The sequence below is a fragment of the Dendrobium catenatum genome, unplaced genomic scaffold (assembly GCF_001605985.2).
Source record: "Dendrobium catenatum unplaced genomic scaffold, ASM160598v2 fragScaff_scaffold_1680, whole genome shotgun sequence".
Lineage (NCBI taxonomy): Eukaryota > Viridiplantae > Streptophyta > Magnoliopsida > Asparagales > Orchidaceae > Dendrobium > Dendrobium catenatum.
In genome coordinates this window covers 1,290,020-1,306,399 of record NW_021320142.1, presented here as the reverse complement: position 1 = coordinate 1,306,399, position 16,380 = coordinate 1,290,020, and the positions used below count along the sequence as shown (strand labels likewise).

The window sequence follows — 16,380 nt, the reverse complement described above, 5'->3', positions numbered from 1 at the left end:
AGTACGAATATAACACTTGGAAAAATTTGCACGATCAATTAGAAACATGAAATTCGATGTGAAAACATTTGAAAATCACACAAGATTAAAAAAAACACAAAATCACAAAACACACATGAAATACTAAAATAGAAAAATACACAAACACAAATATCAAGTTTGAAGAAATTTATTTAAGCATTTTGGTTGATCACACTAAGTCTTGTTCTTAATTTACTGAAAGTATCAAAGGCTAGTGGTTTTGTAAAAATATCTGTAATTTGATTTTCAGTTGAAATATGATTTATTTCAATTTCTCCTCCTTTGGATACATGATCCCTTATGAAATGATGCCTTATGTCAATATGTTTGGTTCTATAATGTTGAATAAGATTCTTTAAAATGTAAATGGCAATAATGTTATTACAATAAATTAGAATTGTGCCTATAAAAAATCCTAAGTAAATCAACTGTTGTTTTAACCAAAGAACTTGTGCCACACAACTTCCTAAGGTGATGTATTCAGCTTCAGCAGTAGATAGGGATACAAATTTTTATTTTTTACTGGACCAAAAAACTAAAGAATTTTTAATAAATTGACATGTTCCAAATGTACTCTTTCTATCAACCCTACATCTACAAAGTCCGAATCTGAATATCCAATTATTTCAAATAAAGAGCTGTACTTAGGATACCAAATCCCTAAGTTTTGAGTTCCCAAGAGATATCTCAAAATCCTTTTCACTGCTGTCAAGTGTGATTCTTTTGGATTTAATTGACATCTAGCACACAAACAAAAATTGAATATAATATCGGGTCTGCTAGCAATCAAGTAAAGCAAAGATATAATAATTTATCTAAATTTTTTTTATCAACAGATTTTTCCTTTGAGTCTTTATCTAACTGAACTGAGTAACTCATAGGTGTACTAATGGGTTTAGTATTATTCATTTTATATTTTTTGAGGTTGTTCTTAACATACTTCGACTGACTAAGAAATATTTCTTTCTCAATTTGCTTAATACTAAAACCTAGAAAGTAACTTAAATCTCATGTTAGGCTTTTCTCAAATTAACCACTCATTATTTTAGAAAAATCATCACAAAAATTTTTATTTGTAGATCCAAATATGATATCGTCAATATAAATTTGTACAATGAGTAAATCGACTCTCAATTTCCTTCAGAAGAGAGTTGTGTCTACACTTCCTTTTTCAAAAGATCTCTCAAGTAGGAAAGTGCTCAACCTCTCATACTAAGCTCTAGGTGTCTGTTTCAATCCATATAATGCCTTTTTCAATTTATAAACATGATTTGAGTATTTTGAATTTTCAAAACCTAGAGATTATTCAACATAAATATCCTCTTGAATCACCCCATCCAAAAAGAAATTTTTAACATCCATTTGAAATAATTTGAATCCTCTAAAATAGGCAAAGGCTAATAAAATCCTAATTACTTCAAGTCTTACTACAGGGGCAAAAAGTTTCCTCAAAATCTATCCCTTCAATCTGATTAAGGGGTTAGAAATTTTAATTAACTTGATTGGTTGCTAGTTTTAAGGTTAAATTTATATTGTTTGGATTTTTAATTCAATTATTGAATTTTTTGAAATTTTCTAAGTTATTTTAATCATTTAATTCAGGGGTCATAAAAGACTTTTTGAGTAAGCTTAAATTCTAGAACGTTAGTATTTTTATAAAATCTTAAATCTTAAGATGATCAATTAAAATATAAGTATGCTGGATTTAAATTTTTCTATATTTCATTATGAAGTTTTGGCTCAATTTTAACTTAAGTTTGACTGATTGTTAACTTTTTTACTTTGATCAATTTTTGAAGGCTTGATATTTTTGACAAATCTTATATTTTAATTTGAGTTGCATGCTTTTATTTTGATCAATTTGGAGTTTTTTGAAATTAGTTATGATTTTTCAAAATTTGTATATTTATTTTAATTTTTAAATTGATTTAATTAAATGCCTTTTTATTGATTTTAATTCAAATGAACTCTAAACTTCTTAAAATCACCTCCAAAGGTTAGGAATGATCTAAAGAGTGATTATCAAGTATTTGAGTTTTTTTTAGAATTATTTAATTTTTTAATTAATTAAATTAATTAAATATTGATTTTTAATTAAAATTGAATTAAACTTAAATTTGATGTCAAATTAAAGGGGTTTTAGTTTTCTTGAGTTAAGGTTTTTGATTTATGGTCAATTTGAGGTATTATGTACATTTTTTGAGTTTGGATATGATTTATTAGAATTTTTGAAAGTTTCAAAACTTAATTGAATGTTTAAATTAAATAAATAAATTAAGGGGCTTAATGATTTTTAAAGTTGCTCGAAATTTTTCTTAGGATAGAGAATATCACTAAGTTTAAGTGTGCAATGTTTGAAGTCAATAAGAAGTGTATCCTAATTTATTTAATTATTATAAGTTTTTTAGGCATGTCCTTAATTATTGTCCTTATGATATCGCTAGTTTTAAATAGGTTTGAATAAATGGTTTGCTAACCCTTGGGCTTACAATGAGACTACATATACATAATCACAATCAACTCCTAAAAATAAGAGAGCCTAGGCTAAGTGCAAGTGTGTGCACCCTAAAATTAAATGTTGATTTTAAATATTAAATATCTTATATTTAAGATCATTTAAAAAAAATTAATTAATTTGAATTTTAAGTTAAAGATATTTTTTTCTAGAAAATATAATATATTATATTAATTTTTATATTTAAAAATATTTTTTAGTAATTTTTATAGAAAATAGGTTTAAATGATTTTAAATCATTTTTAAACAATCTGGCATAGGGATGCCACGTGGTACATCCGTACTAGTGGGACAAAACCATACGGTAGTGGGCAATCATTGGTAATGATTGCATCGGCACCCAATCATTACCGTGCTACTTAATTAGCGGTGGGCCCCACGCGCTTTTGACTTAAATGACTCAGATATGTACAACAGACGTTTGATCCTCCTCCGTTTGTATTGAACGACTATGATCTCGTCAAACCAAGATTAGAATAGGTGAACGAACCATGCGGTTATACTAAACCACAAATTAGCAAGATCTACACTGTTGATTAACGAATCAACAGCCCAGATACTGTATGGCTCGAAAAAATCTTAAACTGAAGACCTAAAATGATATTTGGCTTGTTCTCCTAAACAAATCAATCAAAATATTTGAAAATTTAAACTTAGATTCCTTGAATGAATATATTACATGGGGGATGTTTACTCCAGCTTAAAACAACTTAATGAAAAGCTATTTAAGTATATGTATTCTAGTTTAGGGTTTAAGTTTTCACCTTATCCAATCGATGGATTTTTACTTTCTTGGACTCTCTAAGCTTCTGGATTGTCCATGCTTAATTTCTTAATTGAAGTTGTGGCTTGAAATGCTTTGGATTGAAAGATATTGAGCCTGAATTAATTTGAAGCTTAAGGTGGCTAGAGACTCGCCGACGATGACTTTAACCTGCAGGGTTTGAATGGGGAAATGTTGAGGGATTGTTTGAGAGCTCGAACAAAAAGGAAATTTTCCCAGAGAGCTTGAGTGTGGAGAGATATTTAAACTTGAGGGAATTAGCTCAATTCCTAATTCCAAAACCCTAAAACTATAAGGGATGGGTAGGATTAATATGGTCTTATTCCCTGATGGCTGACACTTTGCTAGGATAGTTGGGAGGGCAGGAAATTTGACAGGCCAAGGACGTCCATGTGGAAAGGTGATTTTTGCATATAGTCCACATGGGATACTTAAGAGTTGATTTAAACCTAATATAGGGATTAGGACCTGTTAAGAACCTTCTAGAGAATCTCTAAGGCTATTGGAATGACTAGGTTTGGAATAGATTAGCTTGAGTAGGTAATTTGATCATTTAAGGGACTTCAAAAGGAATATTAACTAGTTTGATTAGTCAACAGTCATCTTGACTTCCAAGTGTCGAACTCTAGCTAGTTAGAGTGGTTTTAAAAAGGTTTAAGGCTATGGAGTAAGAACTTGAATGCAGGGGATTTGACCAAGTCAAAATAGATTGACTCCAAACTACCATGTCTTGATTCATGCAATGTTCAAATGTATTTGACACAAAGATTAGGATAATGTTGAAGGCATGAAGACATTAATTTGGTCATATGGCTTGATTTGACCTAAATAGGTCAAGATGGGCTAGATTTTCGTCTTAATTGACTTGGTCAACTATTAACTAGGTCGATGGTCCAGTCAAGTCCAAATCATTAAGGGAGAGAGATCAAGAAGTTTTGAGTGTATTTGACATTGATCTAAGGCTTGATTTGATGTGAAAGAGCCTAAGGGTTGATTAGGTCAACCTAGGTTGACTTGGTCAACCAGGTTAACCTAGGACCTGAGTCAGGATTAGATGGATTTGAAATGACAAATGGAGTCTGGTAGAGGTGATTTCAGGGTCTAGAATGGTCAAATCAATCAAATTGATTATTTAGACCCTTAAAGGCCTGTTAGTCTGGTCAACCTAGGTTGATCCAGGGCCTAGGTTTAGGTTCAATAGATTTGGTTTGACATTTGAAGCTAGTTGGAAGTTGTTCCAAGAAATTTGGAGATCATTTGATTTGAAATGATTATTCAAACCCCTAAGGGGTATTTTGGTCAAAATGGTTGATCTGGTTAACTAGGTTTGACTAGGGTCAGGGAATGAGCCCATTACACTCCTAATGATGATTAGGATGTATTGGAAGATATTTTGAAATTTGATTTAAAAAGGCCAAGTTGAAGTTTAGACTTCAAAATTACCCTTAAGGGGCATTTTGGTCATTTAACCCCAGGTCAACTAAGGGTCAAAGTAGGTCCACCAAAATATAGTTTATTACTCAATGAGTCATAATCAAGGGGTTGGATGTGCTCAGAGGGTTTGGAGAAGACTCCAAGATTAAGATCCATTGGATGAACGATTTAGTGGCATAGATAGTAAATATTTGAATTTTTTTATAGGTTTTTTTAGATTTCAATTCACTTTATGGGGTTAGAGACCTCAGAATGAGCTTAAATTTGGAGGGTTGCCTCTAAAGACATGTCCAATCAATATGCAATTGATAGACTCTAAATCATAGGTCATTTGACTAAAGTTTGAAAGATTTGAAAAATCACCGAAAAAGGCTTTTAGGACCTAAGCCTTTGGACCTTGAATTTTGGTTTAAAAGTCTAGATTTGAGCTGGATTTTTGGTTTGAGTGTTTAAATTTGAATTATCCACATCGCTCGCAATTAATTGAATGATTTTAAGTGGATGGATATGATCAAACCTTGATAAGATGTTGAAGTGACTATGCCTGGGTTAATTGAAGGCTCTGATTATCTTTAAATTTTAAATAGATATGAGATCTAGATTGACTTGTAGGCCTGGATTGATCTTAGAATCTAGAGAAAATATAGAATCTAGAAGAGTTCTAGGGTCTAGATTGATTTAAGGCTCTAAAATCTAGAAAGATCATATGGTATACATTAATATAGGGTCTAGGTAGATCCTAGGGCCTAAGAAGATCATAGGATTTGGAGTCTAAAAGAACCCTAGGGTTTAGGAAGGTCCTAAGGTCTAGAGTCTAGAAGGATCCTAGGGTCTAAATAGATCCTAAGGTCTAGATTGGTCTGGAAGAATCCTATGGTTTAGAGTAAATCCTAGGATTTAGATTCTAGGAGAATCCTTGAGTCAAGATTGACCTGGAGGCTAAATCGGTTTGGGGTCATGATTGATCTAGAGTCTGGGAATAGTCCTAATGACCTCATACAAAAATGAGGTCAGTACCCTATTAAACTATGTTATTGAAATAGGGCATTCCATTGATATAGGGAAGCTTATTTTCTTCTCTCTCATGTACATTATTAGGGGTATCACCTCTGTTTACACTCTTCTCTTGTTTATGCTTTGTGGGTTATAGCGGGTGTAAGAGGGGAGAAAACTTAAGAATAATTATTCTCCATTTGTATCCCTTACAAAAAGAAAAATAATTGGCTTTAAGCAAGCTGAGATAGAGGAGGAAGAAGGAGACCTTAGTGAGCCTAGAATGTCTGGGAGGCTTGGTAGCCACAACAGTAGTAGAAGTGCCAGAACTCCTAGAACTCTGGAGGATTAGGTGGTTGAATTAAGAGAAAAAATGTAAGAGGTTATTCACTTTTTTGAGGAATCTAAAGATTGCCAAATTGAGATGAGGATGAGGATGGCCCATAGTATTGACCAACAAAAAAGTATTATAGATACATTACTTACTTTAATGATGCTCTTGTTGGAATGTTTAGAAGTAGCCCTTTATGGAGCATGCTGATAAACTTCAATTTCCATCCTCACCTTCTTATAATCCTTTTATTTGACAACCTGGCGAGAGAGGCCATGATGATGAGGAGTAGGAGGAAGACCCATATTCTGCTAGTTAGGTATATTCCTTTTGGCTTGAGAAGAGAGAGATATTGAATGCTATTTTTATTATCTAGCATATTTTTATTTTTATTTCATTTCTTTGCTTGGGGGGGATCCCAATGATATGTTAGAGTGACAATATTATATTATTATATTAACATGATGATTGGTGGTGGCTATGAGAGCCAGTGTAGTGTGATGGTGCTTGTGGCACTAGTTATCTTATATGTTGTATTACCTTATTTTATATCGCATGTTTTGCACATTTCTATCATTGATATAAAAATATATGTATTTACTAATGTTCAGATGTATTTTTATTTACATTTGATTAAATTTCCCTTATACTTATACCATTATATTATCTTCTATTAAAATCTCTACAATTCGATTATTTATTTAACCCAAATAAAAGTTATAATTAAAAATTATATAAAATTAGGATGATAATAAAATCCTAGATCATAGTTTAAATTGACATCGCTTTATAATTCATAGAATGAAAAAATTAATAATGAATTAAATTAAATCATTTAAATTATTGACTCAACTTGAATTTATAAGTTATACATTTATATATTGACCTTTGAATTGAAGATGAATAATTAAGGTTAAATATTATATATATGGGTTGATTAAAATTGAAATCTATAGCAAGTTGAATTTAGAATTAGTTATCTAATTAAATCCTTACATTAAAATTATTAAGATTGTAAGAAAATTTTAAATAAAAGTGATATTCAAAATCATTAACTATGTATTGCACAAAAATAAAAAGGAAAAGAAACATGAAAAGATTCTAAAAAGAAATGAAAAGAAAAAAAAAGAAAGAAAGAGAATACATTTAAACATTGGTATACGATAAAAGCTTAAAGCTTGACTGCAATCTTATACTTAAATTCATAAGGGATAAGATAAGAGAACTTGTACAAATGATGGTGAACTAATAAAATTTTAATTTTAACGACAAACACATCTAATTTTTAAGCTACATTATTCAATTCAAAATTCAAAAGTAAATGATTATATTCATAACATGTAAATTCAAATTAAGTAATAATAAGGGTGATTGATTAGGATAATTATTAGTATTTTTTTAAACTAGAATTATAAGTTTGATCATTATCACTACTTCTAGACTATGATTTGTTATTCTATATTTTAGTAATTTTAAATTATCAATTTTTTTACCTTGGTTGTTTAATTAATTAGAATTATAATTTTTTTATTTGCTTGATGATAAACAAAAGTTTAAGCCAGGGAGATTTTGATAAGTGTAAATTATGTATTATTTTATGTGCTTTATTTTTAGTAAAATTGTGTTGTTTTAATTACTTTTTGTACAAAAAAATCTCAAAAAAGAAAGAAATTTTAAGAAGCTTACAGCAACGCGACGTTTAACAAAACAAAGCCACTTTCAATATCACCGAGGCGATACAAATTGGACATTGCTGCATAGAGTTCTCTATTTGTAAGCGTTACAGTGGAAACACAACCAACACTGCAGCATTACTAGTGTCACGATGTCGAAAAGTCAGCTTGACAACATTGGATTCTCTGTTTTTAAATGCCGTGACACCTTAATTTCTCATGCCTTAGTGCCATTTTTTACCACTCAGACGCCTCAATGCTCAAATGTCAACAACACCATGATGTTGCAGTTATAACTTCTAAGAGCCACATTCTCTGAGTGAAAAGACGTGACTATTCACTAAGTAATCGATTCACATCAGCAAATACCGCTACGGTGCAAAAGTTTCAGCGTTGGGGAGTTAGTTCACTTTAATGGCGACACGACACCACTCTTTCAAACACTGTAGTGCTAGATGACTTGTTGTGTTGTCCTATAAATAATTTTGATTTTATATTTATAAGAGAGTTCAACCACTTGTATAAAATTCAATATTTTTTTACAGTACTTCTCTAGTTCCTTATTAGAGTAAAATTTATGGGAAATTAGGGAAGTACAATAAACAATCATTTAGAGTATTTAATGAAATGTTAACTCCACTAACCCCTCCCACTAATGCTAGCCGTGGGATTCAAAGGATCAGTCGCTGCATGACTCGATTAGTGGAAAGGCAATGAATGCTATAGTTACATTTAATTACAATTTCAAAAAACATTTTTTTAATGAAATGTTAACTTGCTTAAGGTAAGAAAAATATTATTAACCTTGTAATTTAGGTATACTTCTATATATCAATGTGCTCGAAATTAATAAAAAAATGATTTAATGAAAATATGTTTGTGTTTTATAGATATGATAAAATGAGATAAATTTTGAGGCAAGTTTTGCTTACATTTTTGAATATTTTGAGTATTATAATTTGAGATTAAGTACCTTAAATTAGAATACATTTATATCTTGGATGTTAGAATGAATTTCGTTAAGGACAAATATGGCTTATTATATATATATATATATAGTAGAAGGCCTTTTAAAGAGGAGAATATTTGAGTTGCTTGTAAAACTAAGGCTTCGTTTGGGATGGCTTTCATACTGCTTCTTAAAACAGCTTTTTAGTGTAAACATTTTAATTTTTGAACTAAAAAGCTGTTTTAAGAAGCAATAAAAAAGCCGTCCCAAACGAAGCCTAAGTGCCCAGTTTTACCAACACTATGCTATATCTACCTTATATTCTGTTATGTTATGACAACAATGATATTGCATCCTAGTGTATCAACATTATAATCAACTCTATTAAAGTTGTTTGAACTCATTCAATTGCTTGAATTCTGTTTAATTAGAATCATGTTTGAAGTATGTTTTAACCTTGTTTAAGTATATATCATTCGAGGTGGACTTAATAAAGTATTCCATAGTCAAAAGAGAGAATATTTTGATTTGAAATTTATGTATCCACCTACATACTCAAATTTTTGAGAATTTAATTAAATGTTTTGAATAAAAATTTGTATGAATTTTAATATTTGAAGATGGGTAGTTTTATAAATTGAGTTAATTGGATGGAATAATATAAGTAAAAACAAAAATGTGCTATCTATCTCCCCACGAGAACTTATTATGTGCGGATAATTGAGAAAGATAATCGTTTGATTTTTTCTGTCTATAATAAAAATGTAATAAAAATTCAGTTAAAATACAGTGACAACAGTGATATTGCATCGTAGTGTATCAACATTATAATCAACTCTATTAAAGTTGTTTGAACTAATTAGAATCATGTTTGAAGTATGTTTTAACCTTGTTTAAATATATATCATTCGAGGTGGACTTAATAAAGTATTCCATAGTCAAAAGAGAGAATATTTTGATTTGAAATTTATGTATCCACCTACATAATCAAATTTTTGAGAATTTAATTAAATGTTTTGAATAAAAATTTGTATGAATTTTAATATTTGAAGATGGGTAGTTTTATAAATTGAGTTAATTGGATGGAATAATATAAGTAAAAACAAAAATGTGCTATCTATCTCCCCACGAGAACTTATTATGTGCGGATAATTGAGAAAGATAATCGTTTGATTTTTTCTGTCTATAATAAAAATGTAATAAAAATTCAGTTAAAATACAGCTACTAGAGTAATTATGCTTTGAGAGCAACTAATGATTTGTCATCTCTCCACATCTAATAATAAGGGGAAAAAAAATCATTTTCATAAATTCATAGATAAGGCCGGGCACTTAGTTTTTTTTTTTTTTTAAAGACATTTAGATCAATTAAGTCAAATTTATACACACATCACATACACAAAAATTCAAATTCAAGATCTATTAGTTGGAAGTAGGGCTGCAAACGAACCGAGCCAAGACGAGTATGTGAGTGTTCATGTTTGTGTTCATTTAATATCAGCTTGTTCAAGTTTGGTTCATGTTTGTTCGAGCTTTATTGTTTGTGTTCATGTTTGGTTCATTTAAATTAATGAGTGTTCATGTTCGGTTCATGTTCAGTTCATGATCGTTTGTTTAGTGCTTATCGAGCTTGTTCGCGAACATATTTAGCGATTGTTTTTTAACTATCAAACAAACACGTTCATGAACATATCTATGAATAAACACATTTATAATAAAGAAATAGTCTATGTACCAAAGGCAATGATTATTTATATTTATTAATTATATAGTCAAATATTAATTATTTTTATCGAGCTTATTCACGAGTTCAAAATCGAACACGAATTGAGCTTCTTATCGAGCTTAATGTCGAACAAGTTCACGAACTTCAAATGATGTTTTTCACGAACATAAATGAGCCGAACATATTAGTGTTCAAGTTTGTTTATTTAAGAATCGAGTTTTTAAAATATTGTTCAAGTTTGTTTGTTTAGTTAATTAAACAATCACAAACGAACTTTAATCGAACACAACGAGTAGCTAGTCTAACGTTTGATTCTTGCAGCCCTAGTTGAAAGCCTAAGCTCTCAACCTGTTGGTCAAGATGAGCTGTGTGGGCACCTAGCTTCACAATAAGTTTCTTTTCTCCGTCGCTGCTGCAGGCTTTTCTGCGCCGTCGTTTATTCGATCTTCACTGCCGTCGTCTGCGCCGTTCCCCGTAATCGAATCAAAGCAGACGCGCGATGCTAGGTATTTCATATGGAGAGCTCTTCCTCATAATCGGCGCCACTGCTGCTCTCATCGGTAAATTTAGATGCATTTATCGCTGAATGTTAAAATTTTGACATGAATGTGCCCCCCTTTCACCACTTTTCTTTCTATAATCTGCGAATACCCTTCGTTCCTGCTAAAGTTTATCAGTTTATAATTGAGTTTTGTTCTTGCAATCTTTGAAGGGCCTAAAGACCTCCCCTTCATAGCTAAAGCCGCAGGGAGGCTAGCGGGCAGGGCAGTAGGGTATGTTCAGATGGCTCGAGGGCAATTTGAAAGCGTAATGCAGCAGTCCCAAGTTAATCAGGTATTTGCCATCCTTCTTCGTTTCGGATAAAGTGGGAAATTTGCAATATTATTTTACGACAAAGCTACCTTATTCTATCATTTCCACATGCTTTATGGGTATACTTTGAAGACAGCTGCTCACGGTTGAGAAGATGAATCAGAGAAGGAAAGAAAATGAGGAAGCTGAGAAGGAAAGAAAATGAGGAAGCATAAAATAGATAGTTAGAGGATAACTTGTATTCATTTTAGAGAACAAGCGAAATACAGTATTACAGCCAATAGAGCATGTCTATATATACAAGTGTGAGATTCCTAATATGATTAAGTTGCTAGTGGATGTTGCCAGCTGCCTGTAAACTGCAGCAGTAGTGGGGGGTGAATTCTGAACAGAGAGCTGGTTCCTGCATTGCGAAAATAACATATGGAGGCTTGCTTATCTGATAGTTTATCACGGCCTCTCAAATTAAGTGTCAGGAGATTGGAGAGTTAATTTGCTACGAAGAAGGTGAAATTGAGGCAGAGATAGAGCTTTGGTGAAAATGCCAGTGTGCTGATCTTTGGAGTTAATGTGATGGACAGAGATTTCCTGTGATTGTATCGGTCGCAGATGAAGTGGTAATCAATCTCAACATATTTAGTACGAGCGTGAAAGACGGGTTTGTAGCAAGGGCTATGATAGAAATGTTTTAACAGCGGAGGGAAGTTGCTGAGTTGGGGACAATGTTGAAATCAGCTAGTAGTCGACGAAGCCAAACAATGTCAAAAGCTGCAATTGCGAGGACTCGGTATTAAGCTTCGGTTGATAATTTGGCAACAGTGGGACGCTTCTTTATGCTCCAAGATATTAGAGTGTTGCTGAGGAAGGAGCACTAGCTTGTTGTTGATGTCTTGTCAGAGGGATCCGAGGCTCAATCAAAGTTGGAATAGGAGTGAAGTGTGAGGTTGTCGTCAGTAATTGGTAGGCCAAGGTGGATGGTGCCTTTGATATGGCGAAGGAGACACTTCATTTGCTAAAAATATTTGTTTTAAGGTTTGTGCATAAATTGGCAAAGTTGGTTGGTGGCAAAGGCGATATTGGGGTGAGTGAGAGTAAGATATTGGAGAGAACCTACTATTTGGCGATAAAGAGCTGGGTTTTTAAGGGAATCAGGGCTATTCGGTGATTTGGGGGATTTGAGGGAAATGAAAGAAGACATTTGTTTGTGATCCATGAGGTCGAATTCATTGAGGATCTCATTGGCTTATTGAGTGTGCTATAGAAAGTATGTAGGGGGAGTGGATGTGGTTTGAGGCTGAACCTAGGTTCTTGAGGGAAAATTTTTTATGAAGATCGTTAATGAGGGTGGATATGGTGGAGGGGTTATTCATGTTAGTAGAGTATCGCTATGTACAGTAAAAGAATTATGTGGGTGTTGTTATATCGTCTATGTACAGTAAAAGAATTATGTGGGTGTTGTTGTGGGAGTATATAAGAAGAGATGGATCATAGAGGCTGATTTTGAAGACATGTTGAAGCAAAAATTGGAGAAAGTTGAGAACCATTATTATTATTATTATTATTTTTTTGGGGTGGGCTATTAGAAATTAATATTTATGGTATTAAATTAGGCTTGTTTGAGGTCGTAGAGAGCCTTGTGGAGTTGTAAATCATAGTTGGGATGAAGTGGATCATTGAAACTAGTGGGTTGAGCCATATAGACAATTTCGTGAAGTGCACTGTGGAGTAAGGCTTTGGAAATGTCGAGTTGATGGACTGCCCAATTATGATGGAGAGCCACAATGAGTAGGATGGATTTTGGCAATTGGGTTGAATGTCTCAGAGTAGTCTATTCCCTGTTATTATTTGTATCCTTTAGCTACAAGACGGGCTTTGCAACAGTTTGGTAAGCCAACAGGGTTGAGCTTGAGCATGTAGGTCCACTGTCAACTAAGGATTATTCAATTGAGGCGAGTTGGACAAGGGTCCAAGTGCCCTATCTTTATAGAGTAGAGAATTCTGCCAGTATGGCTTGGCACAATTCAGAGAGTTTGGATGCTTGAGAGTAACAGGTGGGGGTTATGTTGGAGGAAAGTGGGGAATGCAAGGTGAAAATATGGTGTGGTTTAGGATGGTTTGTTTTGAGTCTTATTTCCATTGGGTGAATTTGGGAGCTTGATGAGGGGAAGAGTGGGGTTTTGTTGTAGATTTTGGAGGTGAGATGGTTTTTGTAGATGAGGTGGGGGTAGTGAGGAGGTTAGATGTGGTTGAGGGGAGGTTGGTTGTTAAGGGGAATGAGGATGGGATGAGGAAGTACAGGATATGGATGCTAGTGTAGAGTTGGTGAATGGGTAAGGAATCAGTAATAATGGAGAGAGTGAAGGTGGGGAGATAGTGGTTGGGGGAGGATTCTAGTAAGGAAATGTGGTCTCATGGAAAAGTACATGGCATGAGATATGGATTTTGTCGGAGGTGAGATCGAGACAACGATAGCCTTTGTGGCAATATGAGTATCCAAGAAATATATAGGCACTAGAGCATGGAGTAAGTTTGTTTGGGGTTAGAGGTTTAGGCCAAGGGAAGCAGAGGCAACCAAAAGTTTTGAGAATATCATATTGTGGTGGTTGTTTGTAAAGTAGCTGATAAGGAGATTTGAATTTATTTGGTTTGGAGGGGTGTCTATTTATTAAGTTGCTATGGTGAGGGTTGCAGTCCAGAATTTAAGTGGTAGTTATGAAGCATGGAGGAGGGTTTGGGTAGTTTCAATAAGGTGGTGATGCTTGCGTTCAACAACACTATTCCATTCTGGAGTGCAAGTGAAGTTGAATTAATGAGAGAGTTTTTGGGATAGAAAGGAGGCTAGTTGCTTAGATGTGTATTCACCTCCGCCATTGGATCATAGTGTTCTAATGCGTCTGTTAAATTGATTCTAATGAGAATATTACATATTTTTATTTATTTTGCATAGGAAAAACCCAATAATACTTAGAAAATGATCAACGAGTAGGACATAATAGCAAAAAACATTAATTGAGATTTTAGGGGAAGGCCCCCAGACATTGGTAATAAGAAGCTCTAATGTTTTTGATATATTGATGATATTGGAGACAAAAGATAGTTTTTGAATTTTAGCTACATTACATGAGGAGCATAGTTTAGCATAACAGAGATGTGTGGATGACCCAGGCGAGTGTACCACAGGTGGAGGGAGTTGCTTTGTGATGTGAGAGCGGTGGGTGGCTGGTGTGAGCTCTTTTGGCGAAGAGAGTAGAGGTCGTTAGAGCTATTGCCTTGAAGGAGTACTTAAGAGGTTTGTAGATCCTTGATAACAAAGTAGTGGCATCAAATAACAAAGAACAATTGCTAACCGAAGTTAGTTTATGGATTGAGAGGAGATTGTAAGGGAGGTAACATGAAGAAGGTTTTTTGATAAGAAGGTTATGGTTTGGAGGAGTTGGTAGAAGACCTTGGCCAATATTAATGATTGGGAGATTTGCTTCGTTACCAATGAAATTGTATCGTTCCTGTGGTAGGTAGTTGACTGTTAAATGCTGTTGGGTCGCTGGTGCAGTGTGCAGAAGCTCCACAGTCAATGAACCATTTAGTATTTGAGGGTTGTTGTTGTGTGTATAGGCTTGTGTGTAGAGTGGAGGGAGGTGTTGGGTATTGAAGATTGCAATGGTGCTAGCATGTTGCCATTGCATGCCCAAGTTTGCCACATATTTGACATGTGGGATGAGTGCCAACTGATGTTTTAGTGCTGTGAGCAGGAGAAGGTTGGGTGGGTAGTTGATGGAGGACACGGATGTAGGATGACCTCGGGTATAGTGGGAATTGTGACTTCTTGTTGTTGAGAGAGCGACAATGGGTGTGTCAACATATGCTTGTTTGAGTGTGTCATTGGTGAGATTAATCTCTTTACTGCAAAGAAGAGAGTAGAGATCGTCAAAGCTTATGGGAGTTAATTTGGTGTGAATGGCAGTTTTGAAGGATTGATGGGAGGGTATTAGTCTGTGTAGGATATATAGGATGATGTCTTCAACATCAATATGGGATTTGGCAGCTGTAATGTTACCAATGAGTGATTTTATGTTGGAGAGATATTGGGCCTTGATGAGATGTTATATAGCTCATTTTTGTGCTAGATAGCTCTGGATCTATTAGTAGGTTGGAGACATTTTTCTAAGGTTAGCCAAATGTCATGACAAGAGTGGAGGTTTAGGATGTATGTTAATATGTTTGGGGAGATTGTGGAAAACAAGACAATTGACAGATTTTTGGTCCAGCAAATTCCAGTTGATGAATTCTGGGTTTGGTAGTGTCTCACCAATGGTGGAAGTAATGTGTTTATGCGGGCAGTAGGTGGATCTGATCAGGAAGCCATTATAGTTGTTTGTTGTGAATATTTTGAGGGCCTGAAGTCTCCAGATTGGGTAATTGTCACTTTGAAGTTGGATGTGAACAATATTTTTGAGGTTAGACGTGAGATATTTAAGGGAAGAGGGAATGGGGTTTTCTGTTTTGATGGAGGAGGCGGTTTGTTGAGAGGCAGTGAAGGAGATACGTCTTATATTTGGCATTCTTGGATGTGTGTCCAATAAGCTCGAGTTTGCTCTAATGCTATGAAGATAGCTGCTCACAGTTGAGATGATGAAGCAAATAAGGAAAGAAAATGAATAAGTAGAGAAGAGATGGTAAGAGGATAACTTGTATTCATTTTAGAGAACAAGAGAATTGCAGTATTATATCCAATAAAGTGTGTATAGATATACAAGTGTGAGATTCCTGAGAAGATTAAGTTGCTAGTGGATGTTGCCATCGGCCTGCTGTGTGAACAGCTGTAGTGTGAAGTGAATTCTGAACAGAGAGCTGGTTCCTGCATTGTGAAAATAACATGTGGCGGCTTGTTTATCTGATAGCTTATCATACTTTTCTTATGTTTTTTTTTTCTTTTTTTTTTTTGATACGAATACAAAACTTTTGCTAAAATTTATATGCAATTGTGTGAACTTGTTAGTTAGCATTATGTTATATCGATTTTAAGCCTAGTTAAAACTGGATCTTTATTATATATTATAGAGTTATATTTTATATTTTAGTCCAAAATTTACGAAGTACAGTTGTTTTGCGATGTTTGTTAATTTCCTCACCAATCAATTAAT

The 16,380-nt window shown here is 33.6% G+C and overlaps 1 protein-coding gene across 2 annotated transcripts in view; it reads left to right on the top strand.

The window, feature by feature from the left end:
• Positions 1-10,801: 10,801 nt before the first annotated feature.
• Positions 10,802-16,380, top strand: part of LOC110106876 — a 29,284-nt gene continuing 23,705 nt past the window's right edge. The window contains exons 1-2 of one of the 2 annotated variants that reach the window (XM_020836945.2): positions 10,802-10,986; positions 11,139-11,260. In XM_020836945.2, coding sequence (XP_020692604.1) covers positions 10,926-10,986; positions 11,139-11,260 — 183 coding nt within the window. In that variant the 5' untranslated portion in view covers positions 10,802-10,925. The remainder of the gene's footprint in view (positions 10,987-11,138; positions 11,261-16,380) is intronic. The other variant, XM_020836944.2, reaches the window with a different exon arrangement.